General features: G+C 43.1%; 1 protein-coding gene across 3 annotated transcripts; it reads left to right on the plus strand.

Moving 5' to 3' along the window:
* The first annotated feature begins 6,236 nt into the window (after nucleotides 1-6,236).
* On the plus strand, nucleotides 6,237-17,752 carry PTHLH (parathyroid hormone like hormone). 3 transcript variants are annotated; one of them, XM_017651130.3, is made up of 4 exons: nucleotides 6,237-6,533; nucleotides 7,035-7,157; nucleotides 12,714-13,136; nucleotides 17,280-17,752. In XM_017651130.3, exons 2-4 carry the CDS (start codon nucleotides 7,057-7,059, stop codon nucleotides 17,287-17,289), a joined length of 534 nt encoding a protein of 177 aa, XP_017506619.1. In that variant the 5' UTR covers nucleotides 6,237-6,533; nucleotides 7,035-7,056; the 3' UTR covers nucleotides 17,290-17,752. The 3 variants fall into 3 exon arrangements, with proteins under 3 accessions (XP_017506619.1, XP_017506621.1, XP_017506620.1); XM_017651132.3 differs by having other exon boundaries at nucleotides 6,237-6,488; XM_017651131.3 differs by lacking the exon at nucleotides 6,237-6,533 and adding an exon at nucleotides 6,563-6,855.
* Nucleotides 17,753-20,385: the final 2,633 nt, after the last annotated feature.

The following is a 20,385-nucleotide window of genomic DNA, read 5'->3' on the forward strand; positions in this document are numbered from 1 at the left end:
ATATACTTTTTACTTTATATTAGGCATCCCAAAGTTGTTTATAAGCACACATACACCCCTTTTTTTAAAAAGTACCACACCACAGTAAGAAAGAAGGATGGAAACAACAAGCAGTGTATTCCAACCTGACGTCTTGTATGGAAATATATAAACTGTTCTGGTACATAAAGGGTTCTGGCTGTTAATTAGGTGTGCTCCCATAAGTAAAGGCACAAAACTCAAATAAGAGTTATAAATGTTCACAATATTTTGTAGTTTTTTTTCATAGTATTTAAGGGAATTTGTTATTCAGACAAATAGGATGGAATGGGATATCTCCTAGAGATAAGTAGGGGGGGAAATTGCCAAGAGAATCTAAAAGACAAAGGTAAAATGTGATCATATAAAAGGTAAAACATTCTTTGCTTTAAACATACCCAAGAGATTAATTCAGTTCATAAGCACTTCATCATAAGGACATGTCACAAGAACTGGGCAGAACCATATTTCACAAAGACTGGACCTACAATATTACACTATTACTTGCCGATTTCTTTGCTTCCCCCTTTGCGAAGGGTAGCAGTGAGACACTGCTCAGGGCTCTGATGAACAATAAGTCCCTCCTCTGAACAAGATTCTACAAAGGACTACAGCCCCCAGGGAAAGGAAAACTGCTGAGATTCCTGAGACACCTGACCATCTTCCAGCAACTTTTCCCATGGGATAAAAGCGGCGTGTGGAAGTTACCATAGCGACACCACACCATACAAAAGCAATAGTCAGTTCATGCATGCTTTTAAGAATTATGAGGAGCCCAACAATATTATCAGCTTGTTTTCTCGGTCCTTTGAGAATAGAACCTTAGAATACAGAAGGGAGGTAGGTTGTTGGGTGGACCAGTGGTCCTCAAAGCACGTAAAATGTTGCCAGAGGGGGAGGAACACCTTCAGACAGGGGCTAAAAGGTCACCCCCATTTTGGACTTGAGAGCTTTTTTCCGTCTGTCTCTGGAATTCTGTCTCTGTGGACGCGCATCCCTGAGTTGTGCAAACGAACACGTCCAGCCTCGTGCCCCGCGCACCCGGCTCGGTCTCCGGGCAGGCTCGGAGCGAGGGCGTCGCGGCCGCGGGCGGGCGGGGGCCGCGCTTTGCCAGGACGGCCCGCACACGCACGTCAGGGAGGCTCAACCACCATGGACAGCTCACTGGCTTCCCCGGCCCGCTCCGCGCTGTTCGCAAGCTCCGCGGGAGCCCCCAGCGCGGCGGACGCGTCCGCCCCGGACACACGCCATGGGTTCCACGGTGCGCGCCCGCGAGATCGCCGCTGCAGCCAGGCCACTGAGCAGCTGCATGTGGACAGAGTAATGCGCTTCAAGAACTAGTAACAGTCTCTGTGCCCTCACAAAAATCCTTTAAGGTGCCACCGGACTCTGAGAATCAGACGGAGAGCGTGGGCAGAGAGAACATCGGTCCCCGTCCCTTCCTGTCCCCCTCGCCCTCAGCCCCTCGCCCCGCCTTGACTTCGCCAACCGTGTTAAATGAAATAAAGCAGACGGGTCCTGGGCTGCACGCCACGCGCTCCCCCGGCCGGGCCCCGGACCACCACGGCACCGGGAGGCGCGGCGCACCTGCCCCACCCTTCTTCCCCATCTCCACCCCCTTGGGATTGAGCGTCCCCGGGCTGCTGGGGACTCGAGTCAAGTTTGTGTCAAACCGCATAAAAGGGAGAAGTAAGGGAAGAGCCCCGCTCGGAGGAAGTTTGCGCGCGCTTTCAGTCCCCGTCCTCGGGTCACTCTGCTCCCGAAAGCTTCCACCCTCCGCAGCCGGAAGCCGGGCCCTCGGGGAGCAGGAGGCCGGCGGGCCAGCGACTGCACCGCGGTGCCCAGCCACGCACCAAACCCGACGGGACGCGGCCGAGCGCCAAGGCTCGGGTTCTACCGCCCGGGCCGAGCGGATTCTGTGCGGCAACCCAGCGCCCGGATTCCCAGGGAGAGCAGCCCGGGAGCCCAGGGACGGAGTTAGTGCCGCCAGTAACTCCCAGTCCTTTGAACTTCCCCGAAGCCCGCGGGCTCCTCGGGGATCGTAACCGCAGTGGGCGACCTAACTCTGGAGCTGGAGGTGGGGGGCTGATAAGGATGGTCCAGTCGTGCTCAGACCACTTCCAACATGTTAGACCCCTGCCCTGGTAGATCCACGCCCCCCAGCTACCGCCCCCACCCACTTGCTGCAGCCGGCGCGCCGCCAGGCGAGGGAACCCAGAGAGCGAGGGCAGGCGTTGGCCTTAGCTCTGGCAAGAATCCCAGGAAAGGCAGGCAGGGCCCGCAGACACCGTAATCACAACCTCAGAACGGGGACCCTAGGTCGTGTACTGCCCTGGGGAGAGGCTGCAAGCCGGCCGGTTTTGCAGCAGGGGAAAATGGTGCTGGGGAAGCAAACCGCTTCCCAGGTCCCAGCGACCCCTTAGTTCTTGAAGGAAGGCAGTGCCTTCCAGACTGCAGGGCTCACATTTTAAGAAAGGGCAATTCTTCTGCTCACCGGGGAGCTGGGCGCCGGCCAGAAAGGCTGTGTGGCACCGCCTGAGATCAGTTTCAGGCTGAGAGGTTGTCCTCTGAGCCAGGTGGACTTGGAACTCCCCCTGTGGTCTCGCACAAGTCCAGGGCTGCCTGCTTCCGGGAGCCAAGAACTCGGCCCACCAAGGGCATCCGGCAGGCCTTGGTCCAGATAAGGGCTTGTGCACCACACATCATCCATCCCTGCCACACACACACACACACACTCCATCCCTGGCCAGAAGGCTCCTTCTCAAACGTGTTTTGATGGTCATGGGCTGAGGAGGTTCACAAGTGTTTGACCTTGAGAACAAGCCTCTAGAGACCCCTGTTTCCTAAAGACCTCCTCATCTCACCATGGCTGGGCCCTCAGGGGCAAACTGCCTCACCACTGGACTTTCCCGTCCCTTAGGGAGAAAGCCAAACATTGCCCAAGAAGTAAGGAAGGGTGAGGATGGCGTGAGCACTTTTCCAGTAAGAGAATCCCATCTGCTTGGGGCAAGTCTAGATACTTTCTCTCTGAGCCAGTCCCATTCCTGGAGAAGACATCCCCCATTTGAATCTTATCCTTACTTAACTACAGAAAGATTTAATAACAAAACACACCCTTTCCTATTCCTACCTAGGATTTAAAGGCATCCCCTTTTTTGCTACTATGAGGTCAGTTTGGCAAACCCTCCTCTCAAGACTCAATCCAAGCAAGTGATTCGAACAGCATTTAATGGAATCAGATAATAACTTTACTTGAGCTAATGAGGCAGATTTCTTTATGGAAACAAAGAGAAAGTCCAGAGAAGAAAAGGGATGAGTTTAGTGTTTGGTTTCATGGGATTTTAGAAATATAGCTTGGAGCTACCGATTGCCAAATGTTAAGTCTGGATGCTTATTGGCAATGAGCTGAGATAATTTCTGAGCCCAGGTGCACAGTTTAAAGAGCCATAGGTACTTTTTTTTAGTTTGTATGTTTGCTTGTTGTTTGAGCTTATGGGAAAAGGGAGAAAGATGAAAAAAGAAAATATAAATGTTAGGGTTTTCTTTTCTAAATTGAAAAAGGAGATATTCTTGGAGATATACATCAACTGGTTATTTTAAACATGGATTTTACAGTAAAAGTGTTCTTAAAAATTTAGAACATCTCTTTTTAAAACTTAGGTATAATGCCACCATTGGGGAGAAAATGGAGGTCTGGGGCTTGCTCATGGGCTAGGCATTTGTGTAGGTGTAGATCTCACAATGCTAAACTGTCTTCATGTGGAAATACTTCACATTAAAGACAGGCCTTCAAATCCTGTTTGCTAAGGTGCATTGATGTGATAGCAAGGCCTAAGCAAACATTCAATCTCAATTGGCACTTGTTCTATTCCTAAACCTTAAAAAAAAAAAAAGCCTAATGTGGAGTCATCTCATTTGCAGTCATGTGTCCTCAGCATTATCATGGAGGTTACTCAGTTATACTGGGAACTAGATTATGTCAGAAAATACCCTTTTCAGAAAGGCAAAAAGTAGGGTCCTGGGTATATATTGAGGAGAATTTCCACAGCTTAAAAGAGGTGCCTGCTTTCTAATACTACAGGAAGTTTTTATTCATCCAAGACCTTTTTGAAGAACAACAAAAAAATTATTTCTGGAATAGAAAGCTGAGAAGATCTCCCCCCTTTGGCCAGAAGAGCAGAAAAGACTGTAAATCAAGGAAAAGGTGAATATTAGATTATGAGAAAACTTCAGTATTCCAAGTATATAAAGATTATTTACTTTTCCTGTGTCTATATATTTTCTCTTTTTGTGGAGGAGAGGAAACTCTAAAAATATATGATAGATGTTTTGCCATTAACACCAGAAAAGTGTGTGGGGGAAAAAGAAAGGAGGGAAAGAGCAGGTGGTCAATATGGTTTAATTAGTAGAAAAAGCAACATAAAGCAGTCCACTGATGCCAGTTTTAATTTATAATGTTCTGAGAATATAATGGATTTATTTACAGAAGAAGTGATTTAATCTTTTCAGTCTGATTTTTGTTTTAACCATTCATTAGGGACGGTTGATATTTTAAAGCCGGGGTAGTTTGAAACTTGGCTAAGTACCTTTGGGCTTTTTATTGTGGAAGCAAATATTATCATTTTAATGTGAAACAACTTGCAAGAATTAAAAGGCTCATTTGTGATTTACTCTTTTACAGATTTCCCCCTTCAGAACTAACTATTGCATTAAGGCTCTTTGGCAAGAATTTATTATAAATCAGAAAGTGTTAGAGGTTCAAAGGTTGACATTTCTGAAGGTTGATACTGTCTTTTCATGCCATACAAACAGGTCTAACATTTAGAAATTCTTAAACGTTCAAGAGAAGTTGTGGAAATTCCCAGCCTTTTTTTTTTTTTTTTTTTTTTTTAGTAGGAGGAAGCCAAGTTTTTTAAAGTATGGAGGTTAAAGTAATCCTATGAGGGAGATAGGAGCTTTTGAGAAGAGGTGACCTCCACCCAAAGTCAGCAGCACATGTTAACTAAGCGAAGGCAAAGGGGAGCTGAAATGAGCGAGGGTCGGTGAGAGGGCGCTATTTCACCCACCCCGAGTGGAATCTGTGGAGCATCAGCCAGAAAGCCAGGCTTGATAAAGGTCAGGTTTCCGTAATCATCTCAAATCTCTAAATCACACCGGCCTCCTAGGAAGTATTCAAACCTACCGAAAGGATTGTCTCTCTAGAAGACAAACATCCCTTGAATGGTTCCCAACCACCCGCGTTCATTTCAGAAAGATAGAGGAGCCGGCTGGGCGGGCGCTCACATCCGCCGCAATGCTTTCCCAGATGATACTGCCCAGTAATTCACAACAGTCTTCCTTCCCCGCCCAACCGCTTTGGGAAGAAGCCCCTGCTTTCCCTTCGCTTCTCCGAGGCAGCGCCGCACACAGCGGTAGTTCCGCTGCATCTGCAGGCTGAAGCGACAAGGAGTCGTTCCAGAATATGTAACAAGGGCCTGGGGGAGGGAGGGCGACCGAGTAGGTTGTCGCGGAAAGGGCGGTGAGCTTCCAGCGGGCGGGCAAACAGCCGCGTGCGCTCCGCAGGAGTGGCGGCCCCTCCGCAGTTCCCGAGGGGGTCTCCGTCGGTGCGCGCGGGGTGTTCTTGGACGGGGTCCAGATGTCCTCAGCTGTTCTGAGACAGCAGCAAATGCAATCTCGACCTGAAGTCTGGAACCGCTTTTACTCTTTTAAGCAAAGGATGCCCCCCCCACTTCCCTAGCCGATGCTCCCCACTCAGGTCGCCCCACGCAGGAGCTCAGGGAGGAGGGTTCCTGTCCCGCTCCCCGAGCTCCCGGGCGGGCTGAAGGCCCCTTACAGCCACCGGCGAATGGCCCGCGACCTCCGCGCGGAGGATCCCGGGCGCCCGCGCTCCTCTGCCCCGGCTCCTTGGCCTCCGCCTTGCCGGGCCGCCCGGGCGCGGCTGCTGCGGCGCGCGGGGACCGGGACAGCCGGGGCCGGCCGCTCGCCCTCGGGGGGCCTCGGCGCCCAGACCCGCCGCGCAGTCCTCGGCCGCAGGACCCGGCGGGAGCGCGCGGAGACGTCCACGCCCCCGGCCCCGGGCTCTGGGGTGGGGCTCGGCCGCGCGCGGGGCAGCGGGGCGGGAGGCCAGGGCGCTCCGCCACTCGCCGCGCCTGCCCGGCTCGGGGCTCCCCGCGCTCGGGCCGCGCGCCGCCGCCCCCGCCAGCCCGCGCCCTGCTCGCCCTGCGCGCGTTCCTAGGGCGCCACCTCTTTGCGACTCGCTCACTTCCCCGGCAGGTTTGCCTGGGAGCGTGTGAACATTCCTCTGCGGGGCTCTCAGCTCGCCTCCAACCTGCGCCGCGCGGCCGGCATGCCTCCGCGCCCGTGAAGCGGGGCCCTGCCGCCCTGCCGCCCTCCGCGCCGCTCTTGACCCGCCCTCGCGGCCACCTGGCCCTCCTGAAGGACGGCACACGCACTTGAAACTTGTTCTCAGGGTGTGTGGAATCAACTTTCCGGAAGCAACCAGCCCACCCGAGGAGGTAGACAGGCGGCTATGTATATATATGCGGGTCTCTGCAAGCGCCCCTGAAACCAGACGGCCGAGTTCGCGAAGAAGCTGACTTCAGAGGGGGGAGCTTGCTTCTCTTTTTAGGAAGGGGTTAGCCCCGCTCCCCGAACCCAGGAGAACGGCCGGCCAGATTAGACATGTCAGCTCGTGGCTCTCACTGATGCATAGATAAAGCCATTTCATTTTTGTTACTAAATCAGAGGAAGCGCCTCTGATTTTTCCCCTCCTTTTCGGTCCCTTTTAGCCTGTGTGGTTTGGAAAAAGCACAGTTGGAGTAGTTGGTTCCTAAATAAGTAAGTGCTGAACGGCTCCAAGAGAAAGTTTTTCTTTTTCTTTTTCTTTTTTTTCTTTGCAACTTGGGAGATGCCCTTGATTGCGGACGCAGTTTGAGAGCAGGCTAAAGGGGGAGCGGTGCCGTGCGGGGTGACGGAGATTCCGGACTGACACCGGCCCCCTTTCCACTCTGTTGCAGGTTCCGGGAGCGAGAGGATACGATGCTGCGGAGGCTGGTTCGGCAGTGGAGCGTCGCGGTGTTCCTGCTGAGCTACTCGGTGCCCTCCTGCGGGCGCTCGGTGGAGGAGCTCGGCCGCCGGCTGTAAGTGCCCTGCCCTCCCCAGGGCGCCGGGCGCGGGCTTGGGAGGCCAGAGGGGGAGGCCGCCAGGCTGGGGCGCTGCCGAGCGAGGGCTCGCGGCGGTCACAGGCGCTCCTCGCCCGGGTTGGAGATCCGGAGAACGGGCTCCCTGCCGGGGGCTGAGCCGCTGTCCTCTAACCGGGCTGGAGAACTGAGTGAACCCCAACGGGAGACCTCAGGCAACAGGCAAAGTTTGCGTGAGTTTCCATAAATGGAAGCTTTTCACAGAATCTCCTCTAAGCAAAGATCCTCTGCCTCCAGTGAAAGAAAAGAAGCGATTTTCAGGACCTGGGGAGGATTTGTAACCCTTAGGATTGCAAGAGGTATGTAACTCGGAGGAAGCCGAGGGATTCAGGCCACATAGGTGTGCGTACGCGTGTATACATGCTGAATGTGGGTGGCAGTTTGTGTCTGAAAAGCAAAAACCTTACGTCTAATTTTATTATGAATGACATAATTTTAAGCATATAAAATGGACCACATTACATAATGAAGGCGTATTATATAATAAAGTAACAACTTTGCAATGGCACAACTCCAGCGTTCGTATTGATACAGTTCAGGAACGCTAGTGTGCTTGATTCCAAAATGAATATTCCAAGAAAATACACATTTTCTTGGAGTTATTGCTAACAGTTCTTTAATCCGAAGCCAGCTATTTGCACTGTAGACAGAAAGCTTATATTTTGGCAATCTCATTTGGTGATTCTTTTAAGGACAGTTGTGATTTTGAAATAGCCATATGCTTAAGCACATCAGAGAAATATCAATAGGTCATACGACTGAAAAGTTGGAAGAGTGGCAGAGTAACATTATCTTATCTGTTGGACCTAGCAGTTTGTCAATGTATGCAATACCAATTGGGTTATCTTTAAGCTGCAGATTCTGTTCAGAATGGGAAACCATAAAGCTAAAGCTTGAGAACTGAGAAGAGTTTGCCTCTGGAGAAGGAATTAAGGAGCTTTCACACTAACAATAAAAATAGCAATGTCCAATATTTACAATCAAATTCATGGTGCTTCCTTGTAAATTCCCAAGGGTGTACAAAAAAAGGCAACTATTTAATATGTGCCCTTGGTCCATTATTATTAGAGCAGAAAATCTTTAAATGAAATTACTTTAGACATGTCTGAACCTTGGCAACAAAATGAAAATCTATTACAAATCTCCTAAGGCAAATTGTGTAGGACATTGTACTGAAGATAAAGCTGCATTGTATTCTTCAACGTTTTGCTGATGCATTTCTGAAAATTGTCTTCAGAATTTTTGCTTATTTTGAGACTTGTATTATTTAAAATCCATTTAGAAATACAGATTAAGACTGGATTTTTAAAAGTATGCTTAAATATTAGCCAAGAAATATTGTCTTGGAACAAGGCCAATTTTTCTCTAAAGGTGCTTAATACCTGTTTTCTTTTTTGAGAAACAGTTAATGGACCATAATTAAATCCACTGATAAGGCATAAAAATCGTACTAAGATGTCCTGAAGGCTATTTTTAACTCTTTCTTTGTTGCACCTTGCAAAATACACATCAGAAACTATTTAGCAGCCAGAGACTCTGTTACAGTTTTGTTTGTGGGTGAAATATAATATTGTAGTTAAACACTCACACTCTCAGCAGATGGTTATAAAACTACCACAAAACATTCTTATAGTTAATGGCTAGTACATCATCACATTACAGCCATGGTTCTTCATGGAGACTGAAATCATCAGTAGATGAAGATGTTTCACCAAATTATTCCAGCCAAATGGAGTTTAAAAAAACAAGTCATTATTTTTGCATTGCTGCCAAGTAACATTACATGTTGTGTGCTAGACAAAACATTCGTCTACTATTACCCTAAATCAGCCTATTTCTTGAAAGAAACTTTAACATATAATCAAACCATATTACTCCTCAATTACTTTTCACACCAAGTCTTAGGAAAACTGCTCGAGATGTTCTTCTAGCTAGGGGCTAGCTTTTAAAAGAGAGGAAACTGCTACAACCAACCGTAACACTTCCTAAGCCATGCAGAGGTGGCAATTATAAGTTGTTATAGTCCAAAAGATTTTAATTAATGGGCTAGAGCATGAGTAAATTGGAAGTGGAAAATCAACATTCTTGTCCAGATGTTTATGGCTTTGAGCAGGTAGCAACCTTTGTGTCTAAGTTAGAGGGGGAACCCCAACAGATTCACATACCTAAAACATCATTGACTGATTTTCTTGAGAGCCAGACTGGGTCTGTTCCATTTAATGAAAAGCATAACTTTCGACTGAGTCATTTGGGTTGGAAGGGACTTCTGGTGAGTCATCTTAACTCTAACACCCTAACCCTGACTCTCCCATGTACCACAGAACTTTTCTTCTCAACCCCAGACTCTTTCCCTAGAAGACTCACATCAGCACAACCCTGCTGCTGTTTCCTGTGCTGGGGAGGAATTCCCATCAGTCCATTTATTCCCTGTGTTCCTTGATAGCTCCTTAGAAATTAATCTTTCTCAAAAACTCCCTTGAGCATGATGGTCCTTTAAAGCAGAAGAGCTATATTTTGACTGAATTTTGAGTCTTCTGTAGTAAGCATTTCCCTTACCCCCCCACCATTTTTGGTTTTTTTTTTTATAATAATCAAGGGAAACTGGCAACATACTTGTTTTTCCATGTTGGTGTCTAGATATGTAATAAACACCGTGTGAACCATTGTGCTGTGTAATGTTTACAGACATATGTAGTGACAGACTATTATAGAGGCTGTATTTACAACTTAAATATTTCAGAATTATCTAAACTGAAAGCCTCCTTAGTTTGACTTATTCCTCACTGCCTATGTACATCTAGTTTGTACATGCCAGTCATTTATCTTTGTGACATTTCATGTCTTATTTTGAAAATAAATAGAACACTCCGTGGACCTTATGCCTTGTAGATGATAAAAAATACTATTACACACTTGGTCCTCTCATGCAGTTATGCAATCACAAATTCATTCTTCACAATTTTTAAATGCAGATGTCTTTGAACTGTGAAGTAAATTATGTAACAACATTTCAGATGTGGCATTGAAGAAGATCTGTGTTTTCTATAAAACAATTACCTCTACCAGGCAGAAAAAAGTTTGTACCTCACAAGAGATGTACTATTTTAAACTGGACAAAGTCATACCGTATTGTAGCTTTTTATAAAATAGAAGAGTAGAATGACCACTCTTATTTCCCATGCGAATCATCCTGGGAAAGTGCAGTGCTTGACTTAGGAAGGCACTGTGACTCACAGTTGACAGGCTGGCCAAGATGACAGGCATATATGCCAGTCAGAAGGGGCATGAGCAATGCGGGCCTGATTAGAACAGACCAACCATTAAAAGTTTTGCCTTCAAGTTAAGCTACAATGGGCTGTGTTACACATTTGGAGAGCAATACAGATGGGGTGGTTATCTGCCAGGAATTGAGAAAGAAAGAAAAGCCCCCATATTATAAATGATCACTGGTTAAGAGCTTCTTTTAATGTGACATTTTGCTAAAAGGTAACTGATTAAGCTACAATACTTACTAAGTATGCAATTATATTAGTCCTATTATTCTTTAAAACTTACTAAAGGACATAAATGTGTTGTACCAAAGCCTCAAATTTGTAGATTATTAAAAGTTTCCAGAATACTAACTATTGCAAAACAAAAGTAAGTGAGTTTTAATCTAGTCACATGTGACCCCTTCAAAAAGGAAGAGACTTCTTCATGCCTCGTTTAAGCCAGGCCCCTGTTAAATTCCTTTCCATTAAGCCATGTCTTTTTTGAACAAGTTACATGGCTCAAACTCAGTCCACACACTAAAATGCTACAATGAAGTTGGCATTCTGGCTGTAAGGGCTGGAGAAATAATGTCTGTATTTCCATGGCTTACTCTTCTTTGACTCACAGTGTAACTAGACAATCTCTCAGACAATCCAAACTCTAGGGACCCTGGTTCCTTATTTTGATGATGAAAATGGACTTCTTGGGGCAATAAACCTGATCTTCCAAGGAAACCGGTAAATTGCCATCTGTTCGCCCAGTGTCATGGTTCCCGCCACAGGCTCTACTCTGGGCGCCTCCCTTCTTGCTTCATCGATGTGCGCTTCTGCTTCGACAAGAGAAAGGGTTGAAAAGCAATCTGGGTTTTAGAATCAGAAGACCTAGTTTCTGGAGCCCTGGCTCTGCCTGTTCTCATTGTGTGGGTAAGGAAGGGCAAGTCATTTCATCTCTCTGTCTATAAGATGAAGCTAACACTACTTATGACTGTCATTTTCCTCTGTGGAGTTAAAAAAAAGTTATATAATGAAGGCAATCCAAGACCCAGATACCGTCGTGTCAGGGAGGTAAGAATACTTGGGAGGTAGCCCTGTGAAATACCCTCAGATGCTTTTGAAAAGGAACCACTTTGAAGGGTTATTCAGTGGTCCAAGCTGGAGTTAGGGGAGGCAGAGTTGTAGCAGGCATATGAATGGTTAATGAGTGTGATTCTTAAGAATGGTTAATAATACATGCAGAGAATATTAAAAGAGTACATGCATGGACTTCTAAGCAAGAGTCAGGGTGCCATCTAAAAGGATTGATAGAGAATCAGTTTACTTTTTCACTATATTTTTACTGGAATGTTGTTTAGGTAGAAAAATTGGCTCAAATGTGTTCCTAAAGATATTTTTAAGACCAAGAGAACAAGTAGTGAATTTCTCAATTAAGTACTGATAATGCCCTCTGAAATTCTAAATAAAAAAAAAATTGGCCCAGAAGAGAAACAGAATGCTCTCACTTAAACACACAAAGAAACCCATTTTAAAAAGACCACCCACTACTTTACAGAAAAATACATACACTTTCTCTCTGACAGCTGGCCTTCAAATATAGATTCTTGGTAACCATAGTCTAATATCATGTTAAAATTCAGTCTCTTAGGTGGTTTCCAAGAAAGGCTTCACTGCTCACGTCATCCTGCAGCCTTTGTTTGCTTTTTATTCTTAGTTTGCTGTTCTTGGAGATTCAGTATCATTAGTTCTATTGGGGGAGCAGTGTGTACATGCACACGCATGTGGGCGTGCCTGGATGAGTACTCAGGTCAGATAAAATCAGCCTCCTTTTTATCTGCCAGGCCAGGACTTGGGGATTTATTTCCCTAACACAACTCTAAAAAACAGTGGTATCTGCCCATTTCTGAGAATCACTCAATCATTATATTTTAAATTGAGAAAAGAGCATAGACGTCTCTGAATCTGACTCTTTCCTTTTAAAGAGATGAGGCTGCCAAGGCCCGTGAATGTTCACGCTGTCACCAAGGTCACAGACCTAGGGAGCCCCAGGTCTCATACTGGGACGTGGAGCAAGCACCTCCTAAGCTGCGCAGTCTCCCTTCCAGCCTGGCGGGCCTGCTGCTCTTCCAGGTGGTGCTTTGTCATCAGGCCAACTAGAACGCTAAGGAGCCTTCCTGTCCTTTGGTTGTGGTCGCTACCAATAACTAAAATGTCCCTGTTTTCTTCCTCTCCTGCTGTCTCTTCCTTAAAGCAAAAGAGCCGTGTCTGAGCACCAGCTCCTCCACGACAAGGGGAAGTCCATCCAGGACCTGCGGCGACGATTCTTCCTTCACCACCTGATCGCAGAAATCCACACAGCTGAGATCAGAGCTACCTCGGAGGTTTCCCCCAACTCCAAGCCTGCTCCCAACACCAAGAACCACCCCTCCCGATTTGGGTCGGACGATGAGGGCAGATACCTAACTCAGGAAACCAACAAGGTAGAGACATACAAGGAGCAGCCACTGAAGACGCCCGGCAAGAAGAAGAAAGGCAAGCCTGGGAAACGCAAGGAGCAGGAAAAGAAGAAACGGCGAACTCGATCTGCCTGGCAAAACTCTGGCATGGCTGGGAGTGGGCTCGAAGGGGACCACCTGTCTGACGTCTCCGCGACGTCGCTGGAGCTCAATTTACGGTAACTGGCTTCCGCGGCAACAGCTTCTGGGCACTCTCAGCCGCAGAGGCTCCCCTGCCTTGGCTTGGAGAACCCTAGAATTTTCTCCCTCATGGTCCCTCTGTCAATTGCTCCACAATTTAAAAGCTTACAAAACCAAGATGGCTCAGAATATACCGCCTGCCTCAAAGCAGTGTCTTCTTGCCTTTCAAGGAGTTCACTAAATCCATGTCTCCTTCTCCACCATCACAACCCCAAAGCCAGTCCTTTAGCATCCTATTAAATTATTTCATTTCTTACTCAACCTTCAGAAGCTCATGACCACCTCCTTCCTTTGCTATAGAAGTATATTTATTCCCCCACTTTCACACCTTGGCAAATTTTCTTCATTGTTTTTCATTTCTTACTTTTCTTTCACTTCAAGAGAGAACATAGAAGCCTTTGATGTGATTTACAAACAGGACGGAACAGTATCTTACCATAAACAATTCTGAGCCGTTCACATTTTTATTTAAATTTATTTAAAATTTTAAGTTTCATCTAAATAAATTAAAAATTTTAAACACATTTTAAGTTTATTTAATTAAGTTTAACCTTGGTTTCTACCAAGTCATGAAGAAAAGTCATGATTTCTGAAAATTTTTTAGGTATTGGCTTGGGAAGAATATACGTTTTTCTTGTATATCAATCCATCCACTGGCAAGTTAAAATATTTTTTCTAGGGTATCTAGGAATAATAAAACTTCACATGTATGTGGTTTGTTTATCCTTAGTTCACAGATACAGGTACTAAGGACATTCACAGATTCAGGAGTTGAATATCCTAGGTTTAAGCCTTGGGTCTGAACTTACTAACATTTATAGCCTTGGGCAGGTTACATGGACTTTCTGAGATTCACTTTCCTCTTCTGTGAAAGGAGAATGATAATTTAACAACCTACTAGAGTTGGGTAAAGATTAAATGAGATTACAAGGGTTAAATGCTGGCCATGTAGTAAACATTCAATAAAGCACAACATTTTGGTGCTTTTTTATCTAGTTCCAATTGTTCTGTCCTGCTTAGGTGGGTGTAAATGTTTCTGTGAGGCATAAAAGCAACAAGTATTCATCTCATAAGCTAGAAACCTAGGGCCTCCTGCAGCTGAAGTCCTGACGCAGTCCTGGAAACTGGGGTAGGACTTGGAACTGAATTTATCCATTTATTTAAAACATGGATTTATTTCTGGGCACTGAGGCCAGTGCTGTGTTAGGCTGCCTCTTGCTCTGTGCCTTCCCACTGATAGGATCTTTTGTGTTTTTACTTTTCAGTATAGCACTTCTGAGGGATTTGAAAGTAAGAAACACAAAAATGCATCATATGCAACTAATGACCTTATTTAAAGAGTACATTCTTCTCCAGTCCTTTTCTCTGGTAGAGATAGGATTACAGAGTGAGGTTTCAAAGGGGAGTTTTAACCTCTTTACTATCACTTTTCTACCTGAATTAAGTTGACAAAACCATTCATTAAATAGCATATGAAATAACAATTGGATAAGTAGTACAGCTTCATTAACCAATGGGCAGTGGCACTAGAGAAATCTTTAACACAGTGAATGACTTATTCTGCAAAAATGTAATGGAGCTATGAGGGGTAATATTCAATGTATTTTAAGATATGATCCTAACTGTACATGTTTATAAGTAATACAAGGGCTTTACTTTGTTTCCAGAGCCTATTTTTATCTATTGTCCTACTGTATGTGTGTGTGTATATATAAATACACATATGCACACATATTAGAGTCATAAAAACAAATGTATAAATACCTTTTTATGGGTCTTATATATTTATTTAAGATTTGCAATGCTCTTGCGTATCTGGAGAATTAATGAAAATCAGCACTTGTCAATTCTTATCCCTAAAACTACCCCTGAATTAAAGGAGATCTAGTGAAAATTACGCAGTGGCCTAATCAAATCCAGACTTAGGACTGAAAAAGCTAGAATGTTTCTGATTCTCTCTATTCCCTGGTTGTAAGGGACATTCATGGAAAGCTCTGTTTGGCAGCTGTATGTTGGCACTCTCCCAATACAGCCCAACAGAGATGCAGGGAAAATTGGGGAAATTTAGGAGTCTGCTGGTGAGAACATAATGGGGCTTTGCTCCATTTGGAGTTTCTAATCCAAACAGAATCTTTTCAGAATAACTACTTTCAAGTTTTATAAGCAGTTGTTTGTTAATGTCCTCTCTTCAGTCTATTTGCATAATTACATGATGATTAAGAGGTCTGGTGATAAGGCAAGCATGAACATTATTATAATAGATGTAGTATTTCTTCAAAGAAATGACTGAGCTAAACCTGGCCTCCTCACATGAACCAATGGGAAATATATAGCTTTAAATTTTGGAAATTACATTTTGGAATTTTTGATGTTGCTAATGAGATGTCCAGATACAGTAGGACTCATTAAACAGACTAGAAATAAAATCTTCTCAATACAAAAAGGAGCGAGGACTCTAAAGCACTGTCTCCCCTTTCTCTTTCTCTCACGCACACATAATAAACATACACATATATTTTCAGGTCATGATACATGTTTTGCTTGGCTCTTCCCATACATGCCTTGTTAAAGGTAAATAGAAGGAAGAATAACAAGCGAACTGGCCAGGCAGAGGGAAATATAATTAAAGTATCTTTTCCTTGGCCCTTTAGTTTACTCCTTTTTTCTTTCTTTCCTTCTAAGGAATCAATTATTCAAAAGACTGTTCATTCCCTCCTTACTTGTGTTATTCTTAAACTCGGATGACTATATACCATTTAGTTCAGAAACATCGTACAATTGGCCTTGTACACAAATAATTGAGTTTTACAGTCATCTTTGGGGTTTTATTTACAATAGCCATCCCCATCTACCTGCCATTTCAAATTTTAATCTTAAATTCTTCTTTTCTCTGCAATTAAGAGCTTTTTTACCATTGCAGCCAAAACTATTGGTGAACAGGTCAGTTCCTTAAGACATTAAAAAAACTCTTAATGCTCAGCTTGCTTTTCTGTCTTCAAGCTGCACAGAAAACTTCCTAAATTGTCAGGAGTTTGCTCTTTTGTAGCAAAGATGAAAGAAACTTAGTCCAGAGAGTTACACCCGTGTAGGTCTGCCATGTAAAACTGCCCACAGCTCTGGCTGTTAATGCAATGAATTCCATTCTATGATGCTTCCTTAGGAACCAATACCTACTCACTGGAGTAGACCATACAAGAGAGAAAGGGAAAGAGAAAAGCAGAAAAAAAGCTGTTAGCCCATTTAAAAATACTATCAGTACGGTGTTTAGAAGGGTTAAAAAAGGTAGCAATCCCAAGTAACTTCCTCTGAATAATAAAACAAACACAGTGGTGTGAAATACTGCTATTTTGTACCTTTAACTCAAGTGATTCTTACTCTCTAATTTAAAATCGACTTTCCCAATGTTTAATGCTAGGCCCATTTCAAAAACCAGCAGAGTGAGAGATAAATAAGACTCAGTTTGGCCTTCAAAAATTAAAATACAAAATTAGTTCTATTCATTAGTGTTTAGGGACCGTTAAAGAGATGAGAGATCATCAAATCATCAAGCAAACAGTTTAATTGTGCATCCTTCCAACAGTCACCCCAGATCATACACCTCGCCTTCACCTTAGCCCATTAAATTAGGGAGAGATTGGCCAAATGAGAACCTGAGCAGAATGAGCAAGCTTTGGATCACCTATGTCAGGCCACACTGGGGAATAAACTTCTAAGTATGGGGTATTTGGTGATGGACCGCACAGCCTAGCCTCCTCTAGCGTTATTTCCAAACTCTCGAATTTGGCCCACCTCTTCCCAAATTTGCAAACTGGCCACTTTGGAAAATTCTCACAGAGTCTCCTGCCTCTGACAGAGTGTAATTAGAAATGCAAGCCCTTTCTCCTTCTGTACCACATTGATCATTTGGGCATATGAAAGACTCTGCCTGTAAAAGAGGTTCCAAAGGAAGGGGCAGGTGGATCCTAGCGATCCCTCCCACTAGTAGGTATTTACAAGAAGTCCCTGAATTTCTATCCATTGTAATTCTGTGATCCTTAATTTGTACCCTCCATTTTATATCTCATTTGTAAGGAGAATTAACCTATTTCCCCTTTTCTTTCTGTTCCCTTTTCTTTTTGCAGGAGGCATTGAAATTTTCAGCAAAGACCTTCAGAGGACATATTGCAGGATTCTGTAATAGTGAACATATGGGAAGTATTAGAAATATTTATTGTCTGTAAATACTGTAAATGCATTGGAATAAAACTATCTCCCCCATTGCTATATGAAACTGCACATTGATTATTGTGAATATTTTTTTTTGCCAAGGCTAATCCAATTATTATCACATTTACCATAATTTATTTTGTCAATTGATGTATTTATTTTGTAAATGTATCTTGGTGCTGCTGAATTTCTATATTTTTTGTAACATAATGCACTTTAGATATACATATCAAGTATGTTGATAAATGACACAATAAAGTGTCTCTATTTTGTGGTTGATTTTAATAATGCCTAAATATAATTATCCAAACTGATTTTCCTCTGTGCATGTAAAAATAGCAGTATTTTAAATTGGTAAAGAATGTCTAATAAAATATAATCTAAATTACTTCATGACTCAGAAAGTGAATTATATATATATCCTTTAATATTTCTAGTTAGAAGGAACACGACGTCATTTTTTAAACCACATTTGATTATGGTCTGAAGTTTCATGTGTTTATATTGGTACATACTCCAACATTTTCACATTAGCTTTTAGTTAAACAACACTTAAAATGTACTTTGTCCAATATTTAAGTTCAATTCAACAGAATGGCTGAATACATAGACATCATTTTATGAAGTACATCCAATTTGAAGTGAGGACAGGAGAGCTCAGAAGAAAAGCAAAGAGAAGTCAGGAGAAAAGATTAAAGAAACTTCATCCAGGGAGTCAGCCAGAGCTGGAAAAAAGGGATAGAGGCAGATCGGGCACTTTAAGGCCAGGGGTAATTTTAACCAATGTAAAGTTTGATTTGAGACAGGTTGCTCTCACCAATAACAATAATAAGCATGAAAGAGCTACTTGAGAATTCTATCAGCAAAAGTAAAGAGGCTGTGGTGTGGAAGATAAGTGACAGGTCAAGAAGCCTTCAGCAGTGAAGGTTGCTTCCCAGTGACATCACAGTGCCAGGCTGCAAAGAGCACGGACGTAATGGCTGAGGCAACCCCCTCTCCATTTTGAGTATCATCCTAGTCTTTCCTACCTCTATAGTCAGATGAAAACACAAACATCTTTCCTCCTACAGAATTCTTTTTCTTTAACTGCTTGTAGCTCAGGACACATCAGTAACACTACACAACAAAACAAAAAGCTTGTGGATCAAGCAAATACATATTTAGGAAGTATTTCTATTTATGGCCAAATCCTGTTTGATATCTGTTAGATGTTTATGGGATACACAAGAATTAAAAGGCTGTAACTACCTTCAAGACTCTTTCCAGTGTGTAGATTATATATGCATACACATGAAATAACTAAGTGCTGTATTTAAGAAACTGAAATGATCCACAATTCTATCAGCATTTTAAAAGACGGGGTTGTGGGGGGTACACACATAGAGATAGATTAGTCTGAGCTGGATGTGAGTAGGATAATATTTCTGGAAGGAATGTTCCAAGACTGATCTTATTCATATCTTCACTTGAGTCCCATAACCTTCAAAATGGGACCCATCGTACTATTTTTTGGTAAGAAATCTGAATCTATGTTAATAAGCAAATACGAGCATTTGGACTAAGCTTCACCGATGAATGTGTTAGATACAATTTTTACACCTAAGAAATAATTCGTAAGTTTGAGGCCAATACACTAAACCTGTATAAAGCAACCAGTTTGGAGTACCTTAAAAACAAACACAACCACATTTTGCAAAATTCCATCTGAAATTCTAAATCTTAAGATTGCACCAAATCCTTGTAAAGTTTTTAACATGAAAAAAATGTTTTTTTTAACTCTAGCTTCATAAACACTTGGACATTTGGCAGACACATCAGATTCAAGCCATCTTTAAGTTTTTCTTCACAAAGAGCCCATTCCTGAAAAGAAAAGGGGGAAATGGGGATCTGGGGAATCTGGGTATGTATAGTTAGCAATTCTCATTAAAGCATTATCAATGCAATTATTGCCATTAGTCAGACTGTAGGTCTTCTAGACAGAGTGGGAGATGAAAGAAATAAGAAAACCTTTAGAGAAAAATGTTTATGACATTGTCATTTTCTATGGAAGAAAGACTGAAATACAAAATTTAAGATAAGAGGTGTTAAAGTGTAAATAAACTCTTAGCAAATTGCAATCTAAGTGAATATGGTTCATTCCTGACTTCAGCAATGTTTATAAAGCAGTAACAAAGATAAATTGGACTAAATATTCTGATATTGAGAAAACAAAACCTAATATACTAACTTGCTATTACCTTCCTCAAATTTTACTCAGTCACAGATTTCGTATTCAATTAGATAATATGTATTTATGGACATTGTGGAGGCCAATTCAAAAGACAAGTAGTAATACTTAAGTGCAAAGACCCTATTTTCTTAGCCATCATTGTAAAACATGTGCATTCTAGAACATTGTGCTTACAATGCAGCTAATGTGTTCAGGGCAAACATTAAGTTATGAATCAAGATTGGTGTTGACAGTATTGGTCCTGAAAAAATTTAAAGTCAATATTGGCATCTCCCTTCCTTGTTTGAAAAATTAGTTTGGAATGCAGGCAGCATCAAATATGAGAAATATGGAGAAACAGGCTTTTCCTGAGGAAAAGCATAATGATCCACCTTGATGGATAAGTATTTAGTTTTAATTTTCTATTACCTATTACTGGTACTAGTTGAGTAAATCAGGTATTTAACTTTCTGTGTCTACCATACAAGGACAATGGCAGTGAATCATTTTAAAATTCAAAAAGTTCTTTCTAAGACACTATCTAATGGATGCAATAAGAACAAAGTATCACTTCAATTTTACCTCTAGTCAATTCATTAAGTAAATTAATACTTAAATAAGGTTTAACAGAGGCCCATAAATGCTTAAAGAACATGAGTTAGTGCCTTTTTGTAGGAAATTCTGAAATAGTTATACCATCACAGAGTATTAACTTAAGGATAATCTTGAGTTTAATTCTAGAGTATCACACAGTTTAATTGCTGTTTTCCCCTTTGGCCACAAAGTCAATGGAAACAGAACCAGCTGTGAAC

The sequence above is a fragment of the Manis javanica genome, chromosome 15, assembly GCF_040802235.1.
Source record: "Manis javanica isolate MJ-LG chromosome 15, MJ_LKY, whole genome shotgun sequence".
NCBI lineage: Eukaryota > Metazoa > Chordata > Mammalia > Pholidota > Manidae > Manis > Manis javanica.